Source organism: Wyeomyia smithii, chromosome 2 (genome assembly GCF_029784165.1).
Source record: "Wyeomyia smithii strain HCP4-BCI-WySm-NY-G18 chromosome 2, ASM2978416v1, whole genome shotgun sequence".
Taxonomy (NCBI): Eukaryota; Metazoa; Arthropoda; class Insecta; order Diptera; family Culicidae; genus Wyeomyia; species Wyeomyia smithii.
In genome coordinates this window covers 140,069,349-140,094,179 of record NC_073695.1, presented here as the reverse complement: position 1 = coordinate 140,094,179, position 24,831 = coordinate 140,069,349, and the positions used below count along the sequence as shown (strand labels likewise).

General features: G+C 41.3%; 1 protein-coding gene across 1 annotated transcript in view; it reads right to left on the bottom strand.

Annotated features, from left to right (window-relative positions):
- LOC129720825 (muscle calcium channel subunit alpha-1) overlaps positions 1 to 24,831 on the bottom strand; it is a 1,271,065-nt gene that overhangs the window by 509,818 nt on the left and 736,416 nt on the right. Inside the window, exon 11 of the mRNA XM_055672633.1 lies at positions 17,818 to 17,944. Coding sequence (XP_055528608.1) covers positions 17,818 to 17,944 — 127 coding nt within the window. The remainder of the gene's footprint in view (positions 1 to 17,817; positions 17,945 to 24,831) is intronic.

Below are 24,831 nucleotides of genomic sequence, written 5' to 3'. Positions count from 1 at the left end.
GCGAAGATGTTGACTGGCGGACATGTGCAGATTAACCCAGTAACATAGAAATATCAAATTGGGAGACCGACTGCAATCACATAAGAGATAACAGCGCTTGTGTGGCTGAGCGAGTCTATTAATATGTCAATCCCCCTTGCTAGGCAGAATGTCCTATTTACGTTGAACCTGATCTTAGATACAGGTGCATGTGCGAATATAATTAATGCACGCATTGTAAACCTTTTGATGTACCCGAAGATACACTGAATGTAACCACTTTTAGAGGTATCGGCAGAAACATTGTGCGAACCTTAAGTACAATTACGTTGGATTTGATAGTCGGAGACTTCCTGATCCCAACACAATTTAATATATTAGAAAATCTGCCGAACGACGGACTAATCGGAGCAGAATTTTTGAAGAAACACACGCTCCAAGTTGGGAATAATTTTGGTTACATCGTGTTCAAGAAACACGGGAACAAAGGCCCGGACGACCTAAGTCCGTGGAGCATGCCCAAAGAGGATTTCCTCAGTCGGCATGTTTATGTAGCAGCCAGAAATAGAGACATGGTGTAGAATGTGCTGCGAGATACCAACAGCATGGCCCACGATAAGGCTGACATAGACGTAAACAAAATGAATAGAGAGCACCAAACATATAAATATGAGGTGCCGAAGAACAATTTTCTCGACTCAAAGAATATTATAATGCCCGAGTTAGACTAAGACTCTAGGCTTGACTGTGACCTGTAGAAGCACCAGCTGACATCAGAGTCAAAAGGTATTGCAAGAATTTAAAAACTACGGCAAGTTTTAAATTTGGCGCACTTGCCTGAGAGGGAATTCAAGACAGTAAAGAATATGGTTGGAAGCTATGCAGATATTTTTTTTTCGAAGGTGACAGGTTAACTACTACTGACGCCACCGTACACACGATAGAAACTCCATTGGAGGTGCCTACAATAACCGGAAATATAGTTTTCCGGAGGCTACAAATCGGCACATTAATAAAGAAATCGATGAAACAAAAGCGCAGGGTATTATTAGACCCAGTTCAGTCCCTGCAATGTACCGGTGTTATGTGTACTGAAAAAAACCGGATGCTGACGGTAATAAGAGATACAGAATTGTGGTGGACTTCAGGTCATTGAACGTAGTTACCAAACCGTTTGTGTACCCGATACCTCTTATAAATAAAATATTGGATAATGTTGGAGGAGCGAAATATTTCTCCTCAATTGATTTGAAATCAGGTTTCTATCAAGTCCCGATCGACCGCCGAAATGCGGCTAAACGTTTTGCACTCCAAAAGGTCACTTCGACTTTACACGAATGCCAATGGGGTTTAAGAACAGTCCCTTAACATTCCAAAAACTTATGAATACTGTTCTTTTTGAGATAGGGGAAGTGAAAGCATTTGTTTATCTCGACGACATTATAATCTTTGGCGATACCATTGAAGAACATTACGATAATTTGCGCAAGGTATTGGAAGCTTTGCGAAGACATAATTTAAAAATTGAACCATCGAAATGCCAATTTCTAAAGAGAGCAATAAAATATTTGGGACATGTCGTAAGTGAAAAGGGCATTAAGCCCACAAATGCAAATATAAGGTCAAACAGAGTCTTAAAATACCCACTAACGTGAAAGATATAAGATCGGTTTGGAAAACAGTAAACTTTTACGGGAAATTTATCCCCAACATCACGGAGAAGCGCAAGCCGCTGAATGATTTGTTGAAGAAAGACGCTAAATTTGTATGGGCAAAGGAATGTCAAGAAGCATTCGAATGCCAAAGAAACGCGCTGATAACAGAGCCGGTTTTGGTCCGGCCAGATTATCAAGACACTTTTGTTATTACGACAGACGCTAGCAATTATGCTTTCGGTGCCGTCCTGTCAAACGAAAAATCCATGCACCGGCCGACCGCATTCGCGAGTCGTGCACTTGTAGGTGCAGAGACCAGGTATCATATCATAAAAAAGGAACTACTGGCAATTGTATGGGTCATAGAATATTTCGGACATTATATTTTTGGTCAAAAGTTTATCGTTCATACGGCCCACATTACAAGCGAAATGTCCACAGTAATTAGGAATGGCAATCGTTTAGAAAAAGTTCATAATAATCGGCTCAAACGTTATTATGGCTGATATTATGAATTTGAACTTAACCCGAACTATTCTTTCAAAGTTAACGGACAGAATATATATAATGCAATACGATATTGGATGGCATAAGTTATGATGGGAAGTACCTCAACGTGACTGGAGGTATTTTTTTCTTAAATAATTCAGAGGAAGCGCGAAGAAACGCAATCAAATCGTAGATTGTTGGCCAAGGAGAATGCCACCAGGGAATGTGGTGAATCGCAGCGACGATGTTCAGACTACTGTATTACAAGAATAATTTAAACACAAAATCCTGTCACGAAAGACGGATAAGCCCAATAAGTAAACTCTAGGCTGAAATTATTTATGAATGGAAAAAAATGAGAATACCTGTATACCTAGGCGTGAAGAAATACGAAAAGTCGCCGAAAAAGATAATTGATTTTATTGACGTGAAGAAACATAAAGTCACCGAAAAAGTTTTTCAAAAGGCGTGACGAAATAAAAAGAAGAAAACGGCGGAATGAATAGAAGGCGTAAGCTTCTAAAAAAAACACAAAAGATAAACTGGGAAGAAAATAATGAAAACATACAGCGGCTGAGTTTGGCAAGGCCTGAACCTCCAATACTCGCTGCAAAAAGGAACAATATTGAATACACACCGTGACTAGGTTGCGTACCGAAGACCTCGCTCCACAGCGGAAAAATAATAACGGCATAAAAGCAGGCTGCTCAAAAACAGCTACAGAGGTAACGAAGACCAAAATAGTGCTGGCTTCATCACTTAACGAATGTCATGAACAGCATAGCAGCACGATGCACCAGGCACGTAAGAAATTCTTACTAAGAAGACGCAGTAGTGGAGGGCGCATACACAACCGTGAAATTAACGAAACAGCGGAGGACGCAAGCGGGTACGGAAATAGGCACAGCAGAACAAGAGGTGCAAAGTCGGGGCAATCAAAACAAAGACGGGCTCACAGTACATCGGCGCAGCCGGTCCTCATGGGAACACCTCGAGAATAGCACGACCACCGACCGGCGAAGACCCCTCGGCCAGACGCACTCTCCCCGTTACATACCCAATGATCAAATAATGATCCACGAGAAGCAGCGCATCGGTGAAGTTGCGGCGAGCCGAGGTTCTTCTGTTCATACATGAATATATATATTTTGTTGATAATGATGAATTTATACGCGTAATATTTTTTTTGTTCAAAAAAGAAAAAAATGGAAAAGAAAACTCTATAGAATTGTTAAGAAGCACATCCTGTTGACAACTTGGAAAACGGCGTGTTATACGAAGCCATGATTGTGTATATGAAAAGAACATAACAGTTATGAAATACACACCTAGCGGCGGTCACAACGAACCACGTGATCATTGTCTCTCCTAGATAATGGCCGTCTAGGCGGGGTGACAGATGTGACGTCACACCCCACGCAAATATATCCAATGCTCCGTCAGGGAGAATTTTTGTCATAAGATACACATTTTTTCTGATGAGAACAAGTAGCAAATAAACCAAAACACGGCCGCCTGCCGTCGTTCCCTGCTTTTACCCATGCTGAGCAGCCTTAAGCTGAACAGCTAGAGCCCTTGGTCTCCCCGGGACCGCCGTTAGGCATTATGCCAGGGAGAGGGCCAGTCGTGCTTTTTGCACTTACCTCTATGGGTAGCAGAGCAGCCTATACAGGCCAGTTAGTTAACCGTAACTGGGGCACATCGATGGTATCCGTCGATTGGTGCCCTGCAAAATACTAACGATCTGTGATGCAGCCTTGATGACCGCATCCCAGATTGCCCTATTCTTGCACATCCTACGCACAATGTTCTCTGGCGTGGTGTCCGTCCCACTTATTGCCAGTATTTCGTACCTTATTCGCTCGAAACGCGGACATGTGAAGAGAACATGCTCTGCGTTTTCTTCCGCACCCGTACATGCGGGGCACATAGGTGACTTGGCGTACCCGAGCCTATGCAGGTACTGCCTAAAGCAGCCATGGCCTGACAGGATCTGTGTCAGATGGAAGGTTACTTCCCCATGGCGCCTATCAATCCAGCATGCTAACTCTGGAATTAATCAGTGTGTCCATCTACCTTTCGTAGTGTTGGACCACTCCCGCTGCCACCTAGCCATTGAAGATGGCCGAATGGTGTTACGTATACCCCTCGTGTCGCGTTGGTCGAAGCACTCTACATCCTCTTTGACGATGATGCTGATGAGCATCATGCCAGCCAAGACGCAAACCGCCTCGTACGACACTGTTCGGTATGCGCACGCGACCCTTAGGCACATTAGCCTGTACGTACTCTCGAGTTTGCCGCGATGGCACGAGGTACTCAATACCTTGGACCACACAGGTCCTCCATACCTGAGTATGGACGTAGTCACGCTAGCAAGGACTTTGCGCCTGCAGCTACGGACCGCCGAACTGTTGCCATCATGCGAGATAGTGCCGCCGCAGCCATGGAAGCTTTCTTGCAGGTATAATCGACGTGGCTCCCGATCGTGAGCTTGTCGTCGATCATAGCCCCCAGAAGCTTCAGGGAGCGTTTTGAGGCGATAGTGCATGCACCAGCACTGATCGATGCCTCCCGCTCCGATTTTCTGTTTACAATTCTGTTTACAATTTACAATAATAACTTCAGTCTTATGGTGCGCTAGCTCCAGTTTCCTGGAGTGCATCCAGTCTTCCACTACGCGTATTGTTAGCGTGGCCTTTAACTCTACCTCTCTAATTGACTCGCCATAGACCTCAAGAGTTATGTCTTCGGCGAAGCCCACGATCATCACCCCTGGAGGGAGTGTTAGTTTTAACATGCCGTCATACATGGCATTCCACAGTACCGGACCCAGGATGGAGCCTTGCGGTACACCTGCGGTAACTGGGACGCTTTTCTGACCCTCGTTTGAGTTATACACTAGCACTCGATTCTAAAAGTATTTACCTAGAATCTTGTACAGGGGCGTAGGCACTCTGAGACTCTGTAGCGCTAAGGCTATGGAGTCCCAGCTGGCACTGTTAAACGCGTTCTTCACGTCGAGCGTGACGATCGCGTAGTAACGAATGCCCCTGGACGGCTGCCGTCACTCACGGTTGGTGGTGACTCGTCAGCCGGAGGCCAGGGACTTGGCTCGGGGCTTGGGAAGAGGCCCTGAATGATCGTTTCTAGCATCGCTGGTGATTGTTCAGTCGGGGCTAGCGCACCTCTAGTCTTGGTCAGAACGATCCTTTAGGCGTCACCCCACGGGTTCGAATTGGCACTGGCACAGAGTCGTTCGAAATAGGCTCGTTCACTGGCTCTGATTGCGCTCTTAAGCGTTGCCTTAGCGGATCTGAATGCGGCACCGCGTTTTGCTCTTTGCTCGTCGGAACGCGCGCGTTGCATCCTCCGTCTTGCACGGAGGCATGCACTGCGTAGGCCTGCTATCGTTTCGCTCCACCAGTATGTCGGTGGTCTACCCTCTCTAGGCGAACGAGACCTAAGCATCGTGGCGTCGCACTCCCATGACAGTATCGAATTTAGATGGTCCACACCCGGGAGGGGTTCACCCCCTTCGTGCTTTCATCTAATTGCCTGCCCAAAAACATCTGAATCGAAATGCAATGTTTTCCAGCCGTAGAAAGATGGAATATTGGCCCTACTCGCTGCTTGCTTCCGCACGCCTACCCTTATAGCGGACCGATTGGTGGTCGCTATTCGTGTAGCTGTCGTCTACCCTCCAGTTCGTAATAAGTCCCGGGCTGCAGAACGTCACATCGATAATCGATTCCGCACCATTCCCACTGTAGGTGCACCAACGTTAGCCAAGTCTAAGTTGAGCTTTGCCAAAGCTTCCAACAAGACCTGGCCCCTCTGGTTTGTACAGCGACTTCCGCGGTCACTACCACTCCACACTCTCGCTCGAAGACTTGTGCTATGTCGCACCCTTCGATGATCTCGTCCTGGTTTTCAAGCTAAAGAGTCACTTCAGGAGTGAGGGCTCGGATTTGATCCTCCTCGCCTAGCACTTCCTGGGCCGCCTTTTTATAGGCGCAGCCTTTACCCTTTGTCTCTTTGCGGAGTTCGAGGATCATCTCTCCGGTGCGTGACCGACGAATTGACCTGACATCCGAACCGAAGTCTTTGAGCTTAGACTCGCCTCTCAAGGCCTTCAAGAATTCAGCGTATTTAGACGCATCCGTCTTGAAAATGAGCGCGTCGCCCTTGCTTCGCCTGTTCGCTCCTTGCGGCTTCTTATTGCGGTCGCCGCGCTTCGCGCGTCGTTCCCGCTTCTGCCGGTTTTTGTCCATGACGGTGGTCCACCCCGTGGCTTCGCCGTTTGTCGATTCTTTGCTCGGCTGGACTGACAGGCCAGCATCCTGGCTGTCACCGAACAACCGCCTTCGTTGCTTTCTGGGGGCCGATTCCCCCGGAGAGCCTCTCGCCTCTCGATCCTTGCCTCCAGCGCGAGTGCCTTGCTTTCGGCATCGTTGGCCCGTTTAAGGGCTTACGTGAACTCGAATTTCGCGCTGCAAATATTCATGCGTAGCAACAGAAGAGATTGCTTCAAATCTTTCGATATGTTGCTACGTTCGTCCGTGAACTTGAGTATTTCATCAAGTTGTACGGACACAGCCTCTATGCTCGGGAACTTGTTCGTGTGGCTTTCTACCGCAGAGAGTAGCATAGCCCAAGATATCTGTTCCCGTTCCTTGGCGGTTTTAGGTGTTTCCACCTTGCCTCCAGTCTTCGCCGTTCCGGTTGGTGCTGGCTTAGGCGTGGCCGCCTTTGCTTCAACTCGGAACTCCCCTGTCGGTGTCACAAAAGGTGTACCAACCTGTGCGCCGCCTTTACCGGCATCCGCCAGTCTATTTATTTATTTATTTATTTCGTCAAGCAAATGTAGACTACAGCTATAATAATACAATGTTTTCTTATATTTTATACATTATTTCCAGTAGTTAGTCGTTTTTTATTTGATTTCTGCCCATGGTGATGTCGATATTTTCGCAGTGCTGATTATAGTTACTCATCATGCGATTTACTGGGCCATTTTTTGAGTAGTTAGTTCTGTGAGAGTTTTCCGAAAATGTTTTACGATTTCTTAATTGACGACTGGGTGCATAAAAATTTAGTTGTGATAATAATTCAGTAGATTGCACGCGTTGAGAAATAATTTCATTGATAAAATAAAGCATTGAAAGTTCGCGGCGTTCTTTAAGTGCGTGTATGTCTATAAGCATGCAGCGTGCTTTATATGATGGTAAGGGAAATGCTGTCCAATTTAGCTTACGAAGCGCGCACAAAAGAAATTGTTTTTGGACAGATTCAATGCGTTCTTCATGTGTGACAATATATGGATTCCAGACAATGCTACAATATTCCAGAATTGGTCGGACGTATGTAATATACAATAGTTTGATTGTATATGGGTCTTGAAAATTGTAGCCGAAGCGTTTTGTAAAGCCCAGCATACTATTTGCTTTGTTTATTATTGTGTTATAATGTTCTATGAATGTAAATTTGGAGTCTAAGACTACGCCTAGGTCCCTTACGATTTTGCATTTTTCTACTTGTTGGTTTCCTAAGAAAATGTTTGTAGGTGGTGTTACTGTTTTTCTGCTGAAGGCTATTGAATTATATTTTTTAATGTTGAGTTGCAATAGACTTTTGTTGCACCAAGTGTAGAATAGATTAATTTCATTCTGGAATATTTCAAAGTCTTCTGCATTGGCTATTTTTAAAAAGAGCTTCATGTCGTCAGCATATACAAGCACATGTATTGACTTAAGAAGAAAGAGAATGTCGTTTACGTATAATATAAAAAGAAGAGGGCCCAGGTGAGAACCTTGAGGAACCCCAGAAGTTACTTCTATTGGGTTTGAAAAGGAATTTTGAAAGCGGACTATTTGTGTTCGATTTGATAAGTATGACTGCAGCCATTCCAAAAAATTTGTTTCAGTTCCGTATTTTTCTAGCTTGAAGTGCAATAAAGGTATGTCGATTCTGTCAAATGCCTTGCTAAAGTCCGTATAAAGAGCTTTTACGTGGTTGCCGTTGTCCATTGCAGTAAAAGTGAAAGTTATGAACTCCAAAAGATTTGTGGTGGTTGATCTGCCTTTGTAAAAGCCGTGCTGTTGTGTTGTAATTTGGAGTTTTACTTGCTGAAAGATTTTTTCATTGATTATTGATTTAAATAATTTTGGAATGCATGAAATAATGGCAATTCCACGATAATTACGAATGTCAGATTTAGCGCCAGATTTGAAAATTGGCACTAAATATAAAGTTTTCCAGAGTTCTGGGAAAATTCCATTCTTCAGGGACATATTAAAGAGGTGTTGTAATGGTGTCGATAGTTCTTCTGCCAAGTTTTTGAGAAAAATTGGAGCTATTCTATCAGGTCTAGGACCTTTCGTAGCGTCTTAATTTTTAAGTGCGTTCTGAATTTCGAATTCAGATATTTGATTGACACATAAAGGATTCGGGAATTCAGGAAAATACGAAAAATATTCGCTGTCGCTGTCGGTTTCTTCGTATGTGGTGTATATTTCTTGAAAAATGTGGCAAAAAGACTACATATTTCATTACTAGTTTGTCCTACATTACTGTCAAGATGCATTCGTGATGGAAAGTTGTTACTTTTGAGTTTGGTTTTTACGTATTTGAAGAAGTTCTTAGGGCGAGACTTGATTTGTTGTTCGATTTCACGATTATGTTCTTCATGTGCAATTTTAATGACTGCGTCAAGTTGACAGCAAATTTCTTGGTAATTTTCAAGATTTTCGCTATTGTTGTCTTTTGTGTATATTTCATGTGCTTTTTGTTTTCTATTTTTTAGGTTCTTCAATTGTGGATTAAACCACACTGGATATTTGTTGGTGTTCGTTCGTCTTTTATTTTAGTGGTACATTTTCTGATATGATTTGATTAATTATTTCATAAAATTTTGGTACTTCTTCGTTGGCATATCCTTCTTTACAAATTATACTACGCCAATTTATTATGCCAAGTCTACGTTTGATTTGTTCGAAGTCAGTTTTATGGTATTCTGGTACATCCCCGTACTCGCAGTCGCTAGGATACGAAGTGTTATTCATTACTATTGAATATTCATTTGCTGTGTGAAATGCTTCATTTTTCCAGATGGAAGTCAATGATGCATCTACACAGAAGTCTTCAGTGCAGTTTGTGAATAATAGGTCTAAATATGCATTTTGTTTGTTTTTGACATGATTGATTTGATATAGACCGAGTTCTGAGGATTTGCCAAAAAGATACTGCAGTGTTTCGTTTTCGCCTACGACTGGGAGTAAGAAAGATTCACTTTCAATGTCTACAATAAAGTCTGCATTACGTTGGTTGAAGTCGCCATAGACATGCAGTTTTACTTCTGGTTTCATGTTAGACTTAATAGATTCTAGAGTTTTGAAAAATAATTCATACGAATGTTTATGAGCATGTTCCGGTGGAAAGTACACGGAACAGAAGATATGTTCTTCGCCAGCAATAAATGCTTTGGCCCATACGTGTTCAAATTCTTTATATTTGTCGGATATAGTTTCTTCAGAAGTAAAGTCTACATTAATGGCAATGAGGACTCCACCGCCTGACTTTTTTTTGATTAGTAGACAAATTCCGATCGTGCCGCAATACATTATAATTGTTTCCAAATATTTCTTCGCTTCTTACGCTTTCGTTCCAGCTACTTCCAGTTCCTGAATTTATTTTAAAAGATGACGACAATAGATTTTGTTGAATTTCCTTCATTTTGCTTGGGCTTTTCATGCGACTGAAATTCTGACAGTAGATAAGAATTTCAGTCGCATTCTGTCGAAGAAGCGAAGAAGTGTTAGTGAAGTTGTTACATATTTGAAAATTTAATTTTTCTGCCTCAGAAGAGGGCGTCCTTACTTGCGAAAATTTGATGTGCTGAATTTGTTTGCACTTTCGCGTAGTTGTTGAAGACGATGCGTTCATTTGACAAAAAATGACGATATGACTGAAGGTCGGCTACTGCTTCGGCTGGCGTGAGTCCATATTCCTGATGGACTCCAATAAAGACGCGTTTTAGTTGTTCTGCTGACGTTTGCGTTGCTGCATACGTTTACGAGCGGCCTTTTCTGCTTGCTTTTCCTGCATGCGTCTTTTACGCTGTCTGGCGTCATATTCAGTCCAGTCGCGTTTCCATACTTTTCTATTGCCAATTAGACGCCAGCCTGATGTGAAATTTGGCATACGGTGTTCTTCTGAGTCCGATTCTGGAAGTGGCAATGAAAGGCGAAGTTCTTCAGCCAGACTGGGATGATTGTCTGTTTTTGGTTGAAGTGAATTAGATTCTTTGAGCGCTTGTAATTCAGTAATTAGTTCCTGCGCCGTTGTACTGCAGTTTGTATTCTTATTTTGTATGGCTTCTAATTGGTGTTCCATATTGTCAATTTTTGATTCCATATTAGTGAATGCATTTTCCAGAAGCTGTTGTATATTCTTTGTATGCTGCCGATTTTCTTTGCTGATGTCCGATATGTCTGATATGGAGTCATGACCAAGTTCGCCGAACAGCGTCGAAATGCGATTTATGGTTTTTGCCGACGCATTGTTTGTGTTGATATTTACATTTTTAATTTCCGTCTTCAATTCAGAAAGCAGTGTATTGATACTGTCCAGTGTGTCGTGCGTTACAGTCAGTTTAGGAAATTGACTGATTACTGAATGATTTGATTTAATTTGTGATTCACTTCTTTCTGTTAAAATTTTCTGGTGCTGGATGACCTTCTTCAGTTGAAGTTGGTCCATGAATTGTTCCTGACATTCTATGCATAAAGGCAGCATGAATGAACGCAGTAGTTCTTCTTGGTTTCTACGGGCTCCTACGCAGGCAGCATGGAAGTGTCTTTTGCATATTCCTTCGCATTTCCACAGGAAGCGGTTGTCGGTCGAAGTACAGTTGGTTATTCCACACTTTTCCATAGCACTGGTTAAAAATTGTTACGCGGCGAGTACGAATTGTCAAGAAAAGGTTAAATACAGGCGGTAGCGCGACGGTCAAAGATTGTTTATAAATAAATAAATTGTTGCTTACGTGCACTCGCGACGTTGTCAGGTGTAAAAAAAATAAAAATACAAGTTAATTGCGGAGCGAAATGAAACGCGTCCGCGTCCGATGACTGTTTGTGGCGAAAAAAAGTCTCGGTGGAGACCGTGCGATGCCCCGCCTGGCAAACGGGTTTACTAACCCGTCCGCCCCATCGCCTCCTCATCAATTTTAAGAAAATTCATTATTGTTAAAAGGGTCCCCCTTCCAGCCGCTATCCTTGGTCAAGGTGGAGTGGTCGCCGATATGGTCCCATGGTGGCCTATGCCGGAGCAGTGAGTTCATGGCTAGTGAAGGTCGTCATAGCCCCTCATGAGCAACTATGACGCCTCCCGACCGGCGTAAGTCAGGAAAGGGCATCCGATCCCACTCCTGCCTGACCAGGCAATGACCGCGAAACGTACTGGAAGGCCTGCCAGGTTTTACGGGACAGAGAACCCTGCAACCGTGTGCCAAATCGCCGTTTCAAGCCGTTTTCACACGTCTTTACTAAGGGAGCTCGGTGCAGGTGCCAGTCCAACGTAGTGTTATAAAATCGTATTCCCTCTCAAAAAACCTAAAACACAGCGACCAGAACACCATAATTGGGACCTTACTGGCATCAGCCCCAATAGGCGGGCTAGTGCATTTGGGTGATGGGTGCGGCACTACACGCTCCGTCAAAGCTGCCTACGGGTGGCTGTGGCTTTTAAGGGGAATCGACTGTCCAATGCCCGAAACTCCACCACTTCTTAGGCGAGCTCCCTACCGTCGTCCCCGAAGACAAGATCATCTGTAAAGAAAACACGAAAAGATCTCGAAGAAAGACCGCGAACACTATGCCAACGTTAGCGAAGACTTTGCCTTGCGCGATAAATACCCAGTAGAGCAACCGAGTCGTTGCATAACTCGGCATAAACAAACCTAGGCCGATACCGGTACTCAACGGCACCGGCATGCCAGCGAGAGAGATAGCGCGCGAGCTTCCAAAGAATGTCGATGCCTATTAACTAGAGCACGTGTCAGAACGCGCTCTTTTGAAAACTCCCCGAAAGGGGAGTATAGTTAATTATTAGTACTAAAAATTAAGCGCAAAAAGAGACAGGCCGAGGAATGGCATAGGTTAGAGTAACACAGCTAGGTATGTGGTGACCGGGGTGAAGGGGCAAAGAGCCTCTCGCTCTGAGTATTTAAACTTTTGTAAAAATAAAGAATGCTAACTAGTCCACTCAAACGTGAGGCAATTAATTCTGCGCCGACTGCACGTACAGGTTTTTCCGAAAAAAAAAGCCTGGTAGGGTCACAACCCCTACAATCTCAGAAACTACACAACCAATATAATCAAAACTGGTGTCAAATGAACGGGATGTCTGGAAAACCCTCAACTAATGATTAAAAATGTGGTTTAAAAATTATTACTTCATAAATAACATCAATATTCTAGAACCCAGAAAGTGGATATACCTTCATTGGATTGAATTTGACAACTCACCATAGGCGTAGCCGGAGGGGGGCAGGGGGTGGGTCGTTGCCCCCCCCCCCTAATTTTTGAAATTGGTGCAGAATTTTATTTTCCATAACTATAATAACGTTTGCGCTAAAAAATGGACAACAATTGGCAATTTTTCATTGGTTTATCTTTACACGCACCGACGAAACTAAACCATGAGTCATCAGAAAAAAAAACTCATTTGCGTGTTTAAATAACGGTACCCCGCCGCGTCGAAAACGGACATCGTGCGGCAGTTCGTGGACACCGGATACGCCCGTTCCGGCATCTACAACATCTTGGCACTATTGGACACCAATCAGAGCAGCATTGAAAGAAAGCCCGGTTCCGGACGGCCGACGACCCTGAGCGACAAGAAACTCCAGAGGATACTGAAGAGGAAGACCGAGGTAAAAGTGGCTACATCGCTGCGTGCGCTTGGCCTGGAGGTCTGTGCAACCGATCTAACAGTGCTTGGCGAACATGGACGGTCAATACCCGTTTACTAGTTTCGGAGCTGCAGGCAATGACGCAGCGGCAGCGCCTGAATAAGATGGTCAAATCGATTTTCCCGGCAATTCACGACGTGGCGGAGGTGATGGACGACGCGACCTGTCTCACTCTGGATGGCAACGACTGGTAGGGCATTATAGTACGAAGTACCTGCCGGATATTGCATCGTTCACCAAAAAATACCATAAGACTGAAGACACGGTGTTTTGGCCGGATCTAGAGTCGGCTCACCATTCGAGGCGATCGTTTGAGGAGATGAAACGGCTAAATGTCGATGTGGAACCCACGTTGGCGAACCCGCCCAACGTTCCCAAGATGCGTCTCATCGAGGATTTCTGAAAAGCCCGAAGCGTAAAATCTACTTCAACAATTTTGTCGCGAAATTACAGGAGAAATTGATAAATAAAACGAAAAAAGAATTAAAAAACATGCCTACACACATGTTTTCGTCCGCTATGGCGAATGTTCCGGTTAACAGCCGGAAGGCCGCACGCAAGAGCGTAGATTTTTTTGCAAGTAAGCTAACATAATTACCTTCCATAAGAAATTTATCAACCTCAAATATCTGTCCTAGTTATTTTTACCACTATCCGAAAAAAGTCCATTTTTTTAACGCATACGTTAGAACCGTTAATGAAACAATACGGAAGCACAAGTGAGGACGAGAAGGACGACGAGACAATTGTTTCATGGGACCGATTAGACCGTTGCGGAAACGTGAGGCTCGAGCTATTGAATCAAGGAAAAAAAGCAGCTTCACCACGCTGTAATTTTCTGAAGCAGCGAGTCCAATCTTCTTCTCTTTAATATTACTTGTAATCAAAGTGCTAAATAGCATTTCTGAAAATGTTAATATTTATGACAGAAGGAAACAGTCACGTTTTTTGATAATTGAGTTTTGCAAATAAGTTCTTGTTGCATCGAATAGTCTTCGTAAAAAAGCAAAATTTGATGCAAGGATCGGTTATCTGACGCCAGTAACCACCAGGCTACCACACACTTTTGAAAGTTAGACGATACAAAGCAGAGTAATAACACACTGGTTCGTGTACAAGCCACAGGTTGAAATATATTGGATATTAGCCAATTTCTCAATTATTTTGGATATTAGCCAAAATTGTTTCACATTTGCCTTCCCAAATGCAACAATTGATTGAAATGCTTGCCCTATGTTGCGTGGAATTGCACAGGTTTTCCAGTTGATCCACTAAGGACATTGCAGCGGCAAAAGTACCGAGCAAATCCGTGTTGATCACTAACTACTATTATTAATTTTTAGTTTTCAAAATACCATTTTTTTACTTCTAAAATTTTGAAGAACTTGCCGCCCACTAATCGAAATTCTGGCTACGCCCATGCAACTCACAGATATTTTCCAGAAGCCGGAAGCTGCAACATCGGGTTTCAAAGTGAAGTATGAAGTTCACTTCCGGCATCCGACCATTATCGCGGTTCATGAAAAACATTGGGTAATGTTTGTCCTAATAAGGTTGTTCTCTAGAAATCGGATGCTACTATCTATAAATTTAAAATGGCGTGCTGAGTTGATTCCTTACCTCTGGGTGTAACGCTTCCGCAATACTCACAATGGATGATATTTGGTCATTTTAAGCTGTTTTTCAGAAACTGAAAGTCGGCATCTTTGCATTCGAAATATCCAGATTAGGCAATATTTGGCCATTTTAAGATGTATTCTGGCAACCAGAAGTAGACATCTGGAGTTTTCGCGTGATTTGAATCGTATTTGAAAACATATTTATTTTATGGTATTCATATGTGTGTAAATGTTATGTTTTCGTGTGTTTTTTTATTGAGAGTGAAAAATAAATCCTGCAGAAATTATCAAGGACTAATATTATTTCTGACAATTGAAGTGTTCATGTAAATCGATTTTAACAAATAATAAGTTCGAATGAGAAAGGCTTTGTCTCACCGCTAGGTGGATTAATTTGGGTTTTATTACGGTCCTTACGGAAACCAAAAACCAAAATTTCATGAATTTTGTTAGTTAAAGGTTTGATGTTTTTATGACACTAATTTTTTTCAAATCGGTCACGAAATCCTCGAAACAGAGATTCCTAAGAGCAAGCGCACCGGTGAGTTGCTATATGAGTTGCTATTTTCACAACGCTGGCCGTTGCTATTTTGGATAGCAACCGATGTTCGCACCGGTCGTTGCTATTTGGGATTACCAATTCATCTATTTCTTTTTAACGCCGACAGTTGCTAATTTCTAAAGACCCTCACTAGCTAGCATTAGCAAAATGTTTGTGTGTGTCGTATTTCCCAAAAATTCTGCGCATCTAGTAATAACCAATTTATCTATCCGTCAATTGTTTCCGGAATGATCAGCGTTCTTTCTGCTTCATAAAATATCCCCTTTATTTCAAGCAACTCTGTTTTAACTTTGTTTCCGTTCTCCCAAATTATCGATAGCACAATTCTGTTGCAGGTTTCTTCGTTTGTGCGTGCATGGATTTTTTATCCTTGTATATTTAATTGAAGTAATTGCGTTAGACCGTGGAATGTTTCGCAACGTTACCTTCAATAACTATTATACTCAAAATTGGCGAACAGTCATTAATTGTATTTTGTACTTTGTGCTATCTCGATTCCTAGAATTTGATATTAATATTTGCGGCTAAACAAAATTTAAATGTGGAACGCGGAAATTGCTCTCGGGTATTTGGTTGATTCTAGTGACGAAGAAAATGATTTCGCGAAACAAATCATTTTATACGCGAGTATTAGATGATTTTTGGAAAGATTCGGGGTGGCTCTCAGCCTGGAAAACGGTAAAATATTGACCGCTATGCTGAGGAAGTTTGCCATCCAGCGTTTTAACAATGTTTTTTTTTCGCGGAAACACCGGTCTATACCGATGACCATTTCCGACGCCGCTTTCGAATTCGTCTTACGTTGTTTTCGAAGATTAAAACAGCAGTATTTGCGAAAAATGGTTATTTATTCAACAACCGGACGCAACGGGAAACTGAGACCAACATGCCTTCAAAAGAGTCAGCAGCAATAGTCGGTAATACTCCCGAGCAATTCGCTCAAACCTTCCAGTTTTATTGAAATAATGACATGGTTGACCAATCTTGTGAGGAGTTGAGCTTTATGCTTCGTGTAGATTAGAGTGCCAACCAAAATGGTCATTTCGAATTTAAAAAAAAAACTATAAATGTTTACCCGCCCGAAAAAACACCCTGTGTAAAATTTCAGCTCGATCCGAATTAAAATAGACTGGTTCACGCCGATACTAGCGTCCTACGACGTGTTTAACCAAGGCAAAGCGTTTCGTCTTCCGGGGCTGACCAATGATGTTCGAAACACTCATTATATCCATGATATTGTTACGAACATTTGCTATCGAGCACAACAAAACAAACAACAGTTTGACATTATTCATCAAATAGCAACGATGCGGCACGTTGCTATCGCGTTGCCAAATTTAATAACTCACTACTGCCCGAGATGGGGATTGCTATTTCCCAAACCAACATAGCAACGCCCGGTGCGGTTGCCGCGTCATGGTGGGAGTTGCAAAACTAGCTTTAGAAACTTCAATCTAGCCCCTGTTGGCCTTCTCTAAGCTTAAAATTAGAATACACAATAATTAAACTACAAGGCCGATTGCAATAATATTCGATACGAACTTCTGAGTTACCCAGAGTTTTATTTGACACTAGTATTATGGAAATAGGTTCAGCCGCATCTGAAAGAAGTGAGTGAGACTCAATATTATTTCATGCTTTGACAACCACACTCTGGCGTATATTAAACACTAAATTAAATAAGTGCACTGCCAATTCATAAGTGATTAAATATAGACCGATTTCGCACCTACTTGATGAGATGTTAACAGTAGAGATGGTCGGGTTTATGGTTTTGAAACCCGAAACCTTAACCCGACCAGTGTCCGTCGGGCTCAGTAGAATCTCCAATTTTATTTTTGATGTTTTTAAGTGGAAATTTAGACAATATCCTGGAAACTATTCCATGACAGCTCTCCTCTAACTCTTGTCATGACCGATTTGTTATGGTCTCAAATGCAATAAACGTGAAAACGTGTCAAATATAAAAAGTTTTTGTTAGAAAAACTGTTTTACTTAAAAGAACTTCCTTTAGTTTGTTCAGAAATCATTTAGGCAACCAAATTTTCTACCTAAAAAAATCTGTTGTTAAAAAGATGTAAATGTGTAGGATCTCAGTTCAAGTTAAGACAATTCCCTAGAAGTCTCTATAACTTTTTTTAACTTATGTCATTATTCAGATATATTGATTTGTAAAAAAATGTAACCCTCTGCAAATTTTACTACAGACAACTTTAAAAAACAAAAGCTAGGTTGCTAAGGATAGTATGGCCTACACATACACAAAGTCCTATTGAATCCTGATTGGGTACTTCCAATCCCTTAGTCGAATTAGCGCGAAATCCTTCCAGATTTCCAGTGATCAATAGAGTTGTAATTTTGTTATATAATTATAAATATGTATTTTAATTTTTATAACAATTATTATTTACTTATTTACTAGTAATGGTCAGTCAGAATGGAAACATATAAGGGTATAGCAGCAGACCTTTGCGTTAGTCGAGTTGAGGTATTTAGCAAAACCCTATTACACGTAGCACAAATGTACTATATTTTAACCTGTTTTTTTGCGACATAATAAAAAACGACGATCCTGGTGGAATTGGAACGACCTTATTGGCTACATTCAATTCGGACATACGCCGAGGTCGTGCCAAGTTGTAATCTTTGTCAAGGCAGTTATAATCTGTAACGAAAATTGAGACTAATACATAAAATGCTCAGCCGGAGCACTCCGAACGGTTAATGTTTAGTAACCATTTGAAATGCTCCGTCGAATGTACCTGTTTGTAGTTGAAAATATAAGCAATGCATTTGCTCGTGGAATAGGTTTCTTAGCCTTCTTCATGCTAACTTCAGACAACCGGCGCGGGCGTGCTGTAACACGATTTTCGTAAAGCTCACCTGAAAATAACAAAAATAATCGTAAATGTCAGTTACACATCAATTCAGTGTATTTTTGCCTTTCTCCTAGAAAGGTACAGCAATCGCTGCAAAAACTAAAGGTATGAAAGTGCTCCAAAGGGCCGAATGTCGAATATCACTCGACTCAGTTCGACGAGCTGAGCATTTTCTGTACGTATGTATGTATGTATGTGTGTGCATATGTGTATGTATGTGTGTGTGCATGTGTGTATGTATGTGTGTGTGCATGTGTCTGCTTTTACCCATGCTGAGCAACCTTAAGCTGGACAGCTAAAGCCCTTGGTCTCCCCGGGACCGCCGTTAGGTATTATGTCAGGGAGAGGGCCAGTCGTGCTTTTTTCGCACTTACCTCTACGGGTAGCAGAGCAGCCTATACAGGCCAGTTAGTTAATTGCTAACTAACTGGGGCACGTCGTTGGTTTCCCGTCGATTGGTGCCCTGCAAAATACTAACGATCAGTGATGCGGCCTTGATGACCGCATCCCAGATTTCCCTATTCTCGCACATCCTACGCACAATATTCTCTGGCGTGGTGTCCGGCCCACTTATTGCCAGCACTTTGTACCATATCCGCTCGAAACGCGGACATGTGAAGAACACATGCTCTGCGTTTACTTCTGCACCCGTACAAGCGGGGCACATAGGAGACTCGGCGTACCCGAACCTATGCAGGTACTGCCTAAAGCAGTCATGGCCTGACAGGATCTGTGTCAGATGGAAGGTTACTTCCCCATGGCGCCTTTTAATCCAGCATGCTAACTCTGGAATGAGTCGGTGTGTCCATCTACCTTTTGTAGTGTTGGACCACTCCCGCTGCCACCTAGTCATTGAAGATGACCGTATGGTGTTGCGTGTACCCCTCGTGTCGCGTTGGTCGAAGCACTCTACATCCTCTTTTACGATGATGATGATAGGCATCATGCCAGCCAAGACAAAAACCGCCTCGTACGACACTGTTCGGTATGCGCACGCGACCCTTAGGCACATTAGCCTGTGTGAGGGGTTTGAGAGAAGGCTAGGTCATCTACGACTTGGTATCCGAACTCGGGTAGACTCCTGGGAGTATCTACCAGTAAGGACCAAGAAAGACTGACTAAGTCAACGTCCAGTTTGAGAATGTTTATTTGTTCGAAATCTAAGGGTATTTATATGATTTACAATTATTGGTATCTTACATGCTAACGCTAGAGTGAGCGTGACAAAAGACTGCAGGAGGGCCACAGGTCAAAATGTTCATATTGCTAGGTCAGTTAAAACTGTGTACGCTGAACCTAGTGTGGTATGTAATTTGATCTTTGCATTTCGAGTGCGTTCAATTGCGGGCCACCGAGGACGGCACCGAAGGCGGGGAGTAAAGAGTTAAAATAACCTATTGTTGCTTGTGTAGCAAGTGGCGCATATGTTTGGCTGTTGCATAATTGTGCTGTTTGTTTAAAGCGGATGGCCTTTTGGTTTGTTTATATTTTGGAATTTGATGCTACAGGGTTGAAGCCTATTACACCTACCCCGTTTTGGAGGAGTAATGGAATGGAATGAAATGAAATGAGATTACTCTGCTTGGGTCTATCTCCTGTTGTCTTTTGCCTTGTTTTACAATCATTGAATATGCGGGTTTTTAAATATACATCTGTTTTCTTAAATGCCTGATTGTTTACAATTGTGTACTAAGTATTTGTTTTTTTTTCAGTTTGTCTGTTATCTTATATGCTAGGTAAAATTGTATGATGGTTTTTTTTTTCAGTTTGCCTTTGAACTTATATTCTATGTTTAATTATATGATTTTTTTCAGTTTGCCTGTGAGCTTATATACTATGTTTAATTGTATGATAGGATAGTTACTATTTGACAATTCTGTTTTTATGTACTGTTTAAGTTTATTTTGATATTGTATTCTGTATTGTTACGTTTGGATGTTGCATCTGAATAAATGGTCCTGAATATACTGAATCAAATTTTCTGCGATTTTCCTTTTTCAGCCATATCTGGTCTCCTATTTGAACATCAGTAGGAATTGCTTTTTGTGTTTGTTTGCATATTCAGTTTATCTTTGATTTTTCTAGTAAGATTCTTGCTTTATGAGCTGCTAATTGTAATTTGAATTTTAGTTCTTTCTGATATGCATCATAGTTGTAAACTGGGTTTATTGAGTTTGTTTCTTTTAACCGTGCTGGATAGTTTGCTTGTGTACCAAAAACAAGTTCCAATGGTGTGAAAGTATGTTTAGTATGTGGCGTAGTATTATCGAAAAATGTAAAGAATGGTATCCTAGAATCCCAGTCATCATGTTGTTCGTTCACGAATTGTCTAAGATATTCGTGTAAACAACGGTGACTTCATTCGAGAGATCCTATTGTTTCCGGGGTGTAGGCTGTGGAAAATTTTTGATTTATGGAGAGGATAGTGCATATTTGTTGGAATACTTCGTTTTTATATTCGGTACCCATATCAGATTTGATTATCTTAGGGCATCCATAGATTAAAATAAGGTTTTCAACTAGTGCTTTTGCCAGAGTACTAGCTTGTTTATCTACTATTGGTACTGCGATTATGTATTTCGTTAAGTCGCATTGTACTGTTAGTGCGTAACGATTTCCTTTTGTAGATTTTGTTAATGGGCCAACGATGAGACAAGTTCGAATGGTTTCGTTGGTGTAGAAGTATTTTCAAAAATTTCTTGTGTTTTAATTTTGTGTTTGTTTTGTTTGAATGGAATACAATTTTCCACGTATTTGGATGTACTGTCTTTCATATTAGTCCAGTAATAATTTCTCCGTAATTTTTGTAATAATTTGTTTGTACCGACATGTCCTGCTAAGAGTGTGTCATGGTTTTCTTTTATCAATCTTTGTATTTCATTTTTGTTTTTTATCACCTTTGCTGGTGTGTATAGTACTATGATAACGTCTTTTAAATTTCTGTTGCATGCTTCTTTAAATTGTTCTTTTCCATTTTTAGGAAAGTAGTTAAAAATTGGATCCATTACACTGATCGCAATTTTCTTTATTTTCATTATCTTGGCTATTAAATTTATTAAATATATGCATTCCTCGAAGTTTGTTCTACCTTTATATTGGAATGTCTGCGCTTGAGCAATAATTCCTTTCAGGTTTTTATTTTCAATTATAATGTTAAGATAGTCGTGTTTGGGTTTGAAAATGCTTGTTTGTTTGTTCGTTTATTTTTATTAGAGACCTTTTAACCATAATGGTCATTCGGGTCTTAGTATTTTACAGAGTTTTGTGTGGGTTCCACTGCACTTTGCTATTTTTACACTGGGCTGATGGCAGCGGCTGCCCTGGCTGCTTTTATGGCCTGGATCCTCCACTGCTTTCGTATTATCTTGGCTATGGTAATGCTGAGCTGAATCCCGACCATTATTATCAGGATTGTTAGCTTGATGTCGTGGTCCTCTAATATTCCAGAGTGTACCTCCTGCGTCTCGATGATGGTGGCATCTTGATCTCCGACCTGCTTTGTTGGTTGCGAACTTTCGATGTCCATGCTGATGTCCAGGTGTGTCGTTTGTGCTGTTTGTAGTGACTGATGGTTGTTGTGCGAGTTTGGAGGAGTTTATATTTGGTATTTCTTGTAGCGATGTGCTGAGGTTGCAGTTTTTTCTTTCTGTGTCTTAGATTCGACATTCGATGAGAATGTGCTGTATTGTGATTCTAGTGCCGCAGGTCGGGCACATAGCGGGGTCCTCTTTCTTTGCGTAATGGCCGTGTGTGAGTCTGGTGTGGCCAAGTCTTAGTCTGGTGATAGCCCTGTTCATTGATCTATATTTCAAGTAAGAGGTATTCCATTCGAAGGGTGTGTTTTTAGTGCGTCTTAGTTTGTTGGTGCAGCGTGTCCATGTGTTGCACCAGGTGGTTATAATTCTTTCGTTAATTATCCGTTTGAAATCGTCGAAAGGTATCTTTATGCCGATCGGGTTTTTTTTGCACGACTCCTTTTTTGCTAGAGAGTCAGCTTTTTCGTTGCCGTAGATGTTTACATGTGCTGGGACCCAACACAGGGCTGTATTTCCTTGCTTTTCGTGTAATAATTTTCCAATTCTGATTTTCCATGGGTGGTACGAGTTGTTATTGTTGACCACCTCTAGTACGCTTCTCGAGTCGCTGATTATGACGTTTAGTCCTGTAGAAGTTTTTTATATTGCGTTCACTATGGCGAACGCTTCCGCGCTGAATATTGATAAGTGCGGAGGAAGGCAGATTTCAGTATTTGCTACCAGTGCGAAAATGCCGCAACCAACGCCGTCCGCTGTTTTTGAGCCGTCTAGTTGCTGTAAGAGCTCGTGCAAAGAGAATAGTTTGCATAAGTTTGAGTTGCGATTGCTTTTAAATTGCACTGAACGTTTCTCTTTTCTGTTTTTCTTGTTTGAAAATTTTTGATTGTAGGCTTCGTTTGATGAGGCTTTTTTAAAGTGTTCAGTTAGATGGTTTGCTATGTCGAGTGGTTTTGTGATTATTTCGTTCTCCGCTTCGATGGCCCATGCTCTTGGAAATGATGCTGGGCCCTTTTTGGAAATCGCACGAATACGGTTCCAGATTTCTTTGGTTGGAGTGTGTTCGTTTATTGATGATACAAAATTTTCCCATGATTTTCGTTTTTCTTCTTTGATTATTTTTCTGCATTCAATCCTGGGTGGCTGCTGATTTGATGGCGTTGGTAATTTCTTCAATTGAATAGTTAGTGTTGAGGAGAGTGTTGTAGTGTAGTGTAGTTTTCGATTTCATCTTCGAATTTGTTCCAGTCTGCCTTATCAATTTTTCAACGGGCGGTTCGTTGTCTTGTGGTGTGTTGTTTCTGACCTATCATAATTGGGAAGTGATCGCTGCCGTGTTGGTCATTCGCAACTGTAAAGTTGACTTTGTCCGCTATTTCAGCTGAGCATATAGTGAGGTCGATGTATGATGCAATATTGTTGTTGCCGTGCATATTTCCCGAGTGTATGAAGGTAGGGGTGCCATCGTTTAGTGTGATCAGGTTTCTATGGTTTATTATTGACTCGAGCATTCTGCCTCTTGCGTCTTCTTTGTTCGAGCCCCATAGGTTGTGGTGTGCGTTGAAGTCCCCTGATAGAATGAATGGTTCTGGTAGTGTGTCTAAAAGGTCTTCGATGTCTTTTTTTGGTTTGGTGACAGATATATGCAACAAATGGTAATTTTTCGCGGTATATTTACTTCAATTGCTATCGTTTTTAGTGTTGAGTTTGTTCTAGGGTGGCTTACCGGTAACACGGAAACCGGTAAAACCGATATTTTTTTCAATACCGAATTACCGGTGTTTGAGAGGCGAAAAAACCGGTATTTTCGGTATTTTTCTTCAAATTAAAAAAACTTGCCACAATAACCATAAATCATTGTAAGGCTAATGAATGCTTAGGTACGGTTTACAAATCACATGACGATGTATATAATAAATATATTTAGACAGAAGAAACATTGAATATTATTTTACCCTGACTTATTTATCAATTTTTGTTATCTTTTGCTGGTTCTGCATGGATTCAGACGATGGGTTTATGTGTATCGATAATATGTCAAAAAACTACATATCAATAAAGCAAAACATTTATTTTAGTAGAACAACTAATCTTTTTACACACTCATACTCACAGAGGCAACTCGTGGGTTTTGAAACCTACCAGTTTAACTACAAATTATGAAAATCAAACTAGGCAGTAATCACAATCATGTCAGCGAAAAAACGCAAGTCATTATTCATTTTGTGCTATTTGAAAGCAAAACTAAAAATATGATAAATAAATATAATTTTGGATTAGGAAAAAGCAAAGTGTTTACAGCATGAAATAATCAATCAATAGAGAATTTTATCCTAAAAATTACTGTTCCTTGAAAAAGTAAAATTTGAATAGCTGTAGCATGGTCAAAACTCCGTCGCCCATAACGCAGCGGGCTTTTATTAGCAACTAGCTGAATGTTCCCGGATTTGCTCGTGTCGAAAATTTCTGCTTTTTCTATAATTTTCTATACACGGTGCCCCGCTGGACCATTATTATAAAAAAAAATTGTCCATCAAATCCAAGTATAAGGGTCAATTCATGAGGTCATTTTACACCTCTAGTTAAATTAAAAAGAAAAAATCCAGCGACTGGATCTCGAGAAATCTCAATTTGAGTGTGTTAGTTAATAAATTTCAAAATAATTTTTATTCGATTCATGCAATATCATCGAAATTTATCCAAAAACTTGCCCAAATCATTTTATACCAAAATATACTTGTTGGTGTTAATACAATTATGATAATTCACCACTGACTTAACTCTTCAAATCGACTTAAGTATGTTATTATATGGCTCAGTAGCTCTAGTTTAATATAAATGTTACTCTCTGTGAATTGAATGTGGAAAAATGAATCATTGTGTTTTATCACAAATCCACACACAAATGCTCACAAACACACATAAATATTCACACACATATACATATAAACACACAAACTTTGAAAATTATGCATTATATCTTTTTTTTCCTGTAGGAGCCTATGACCACTGCTACCATTAGTTGATATATTGTGGTATACTCCGCGTTAATTTATATGCACTGTCAGTTCGTTCCATCACTATGGGTATCAGTGATAGTCGCACCCAGACTTTGCATTCCACCCCAAGAAGGTGATACT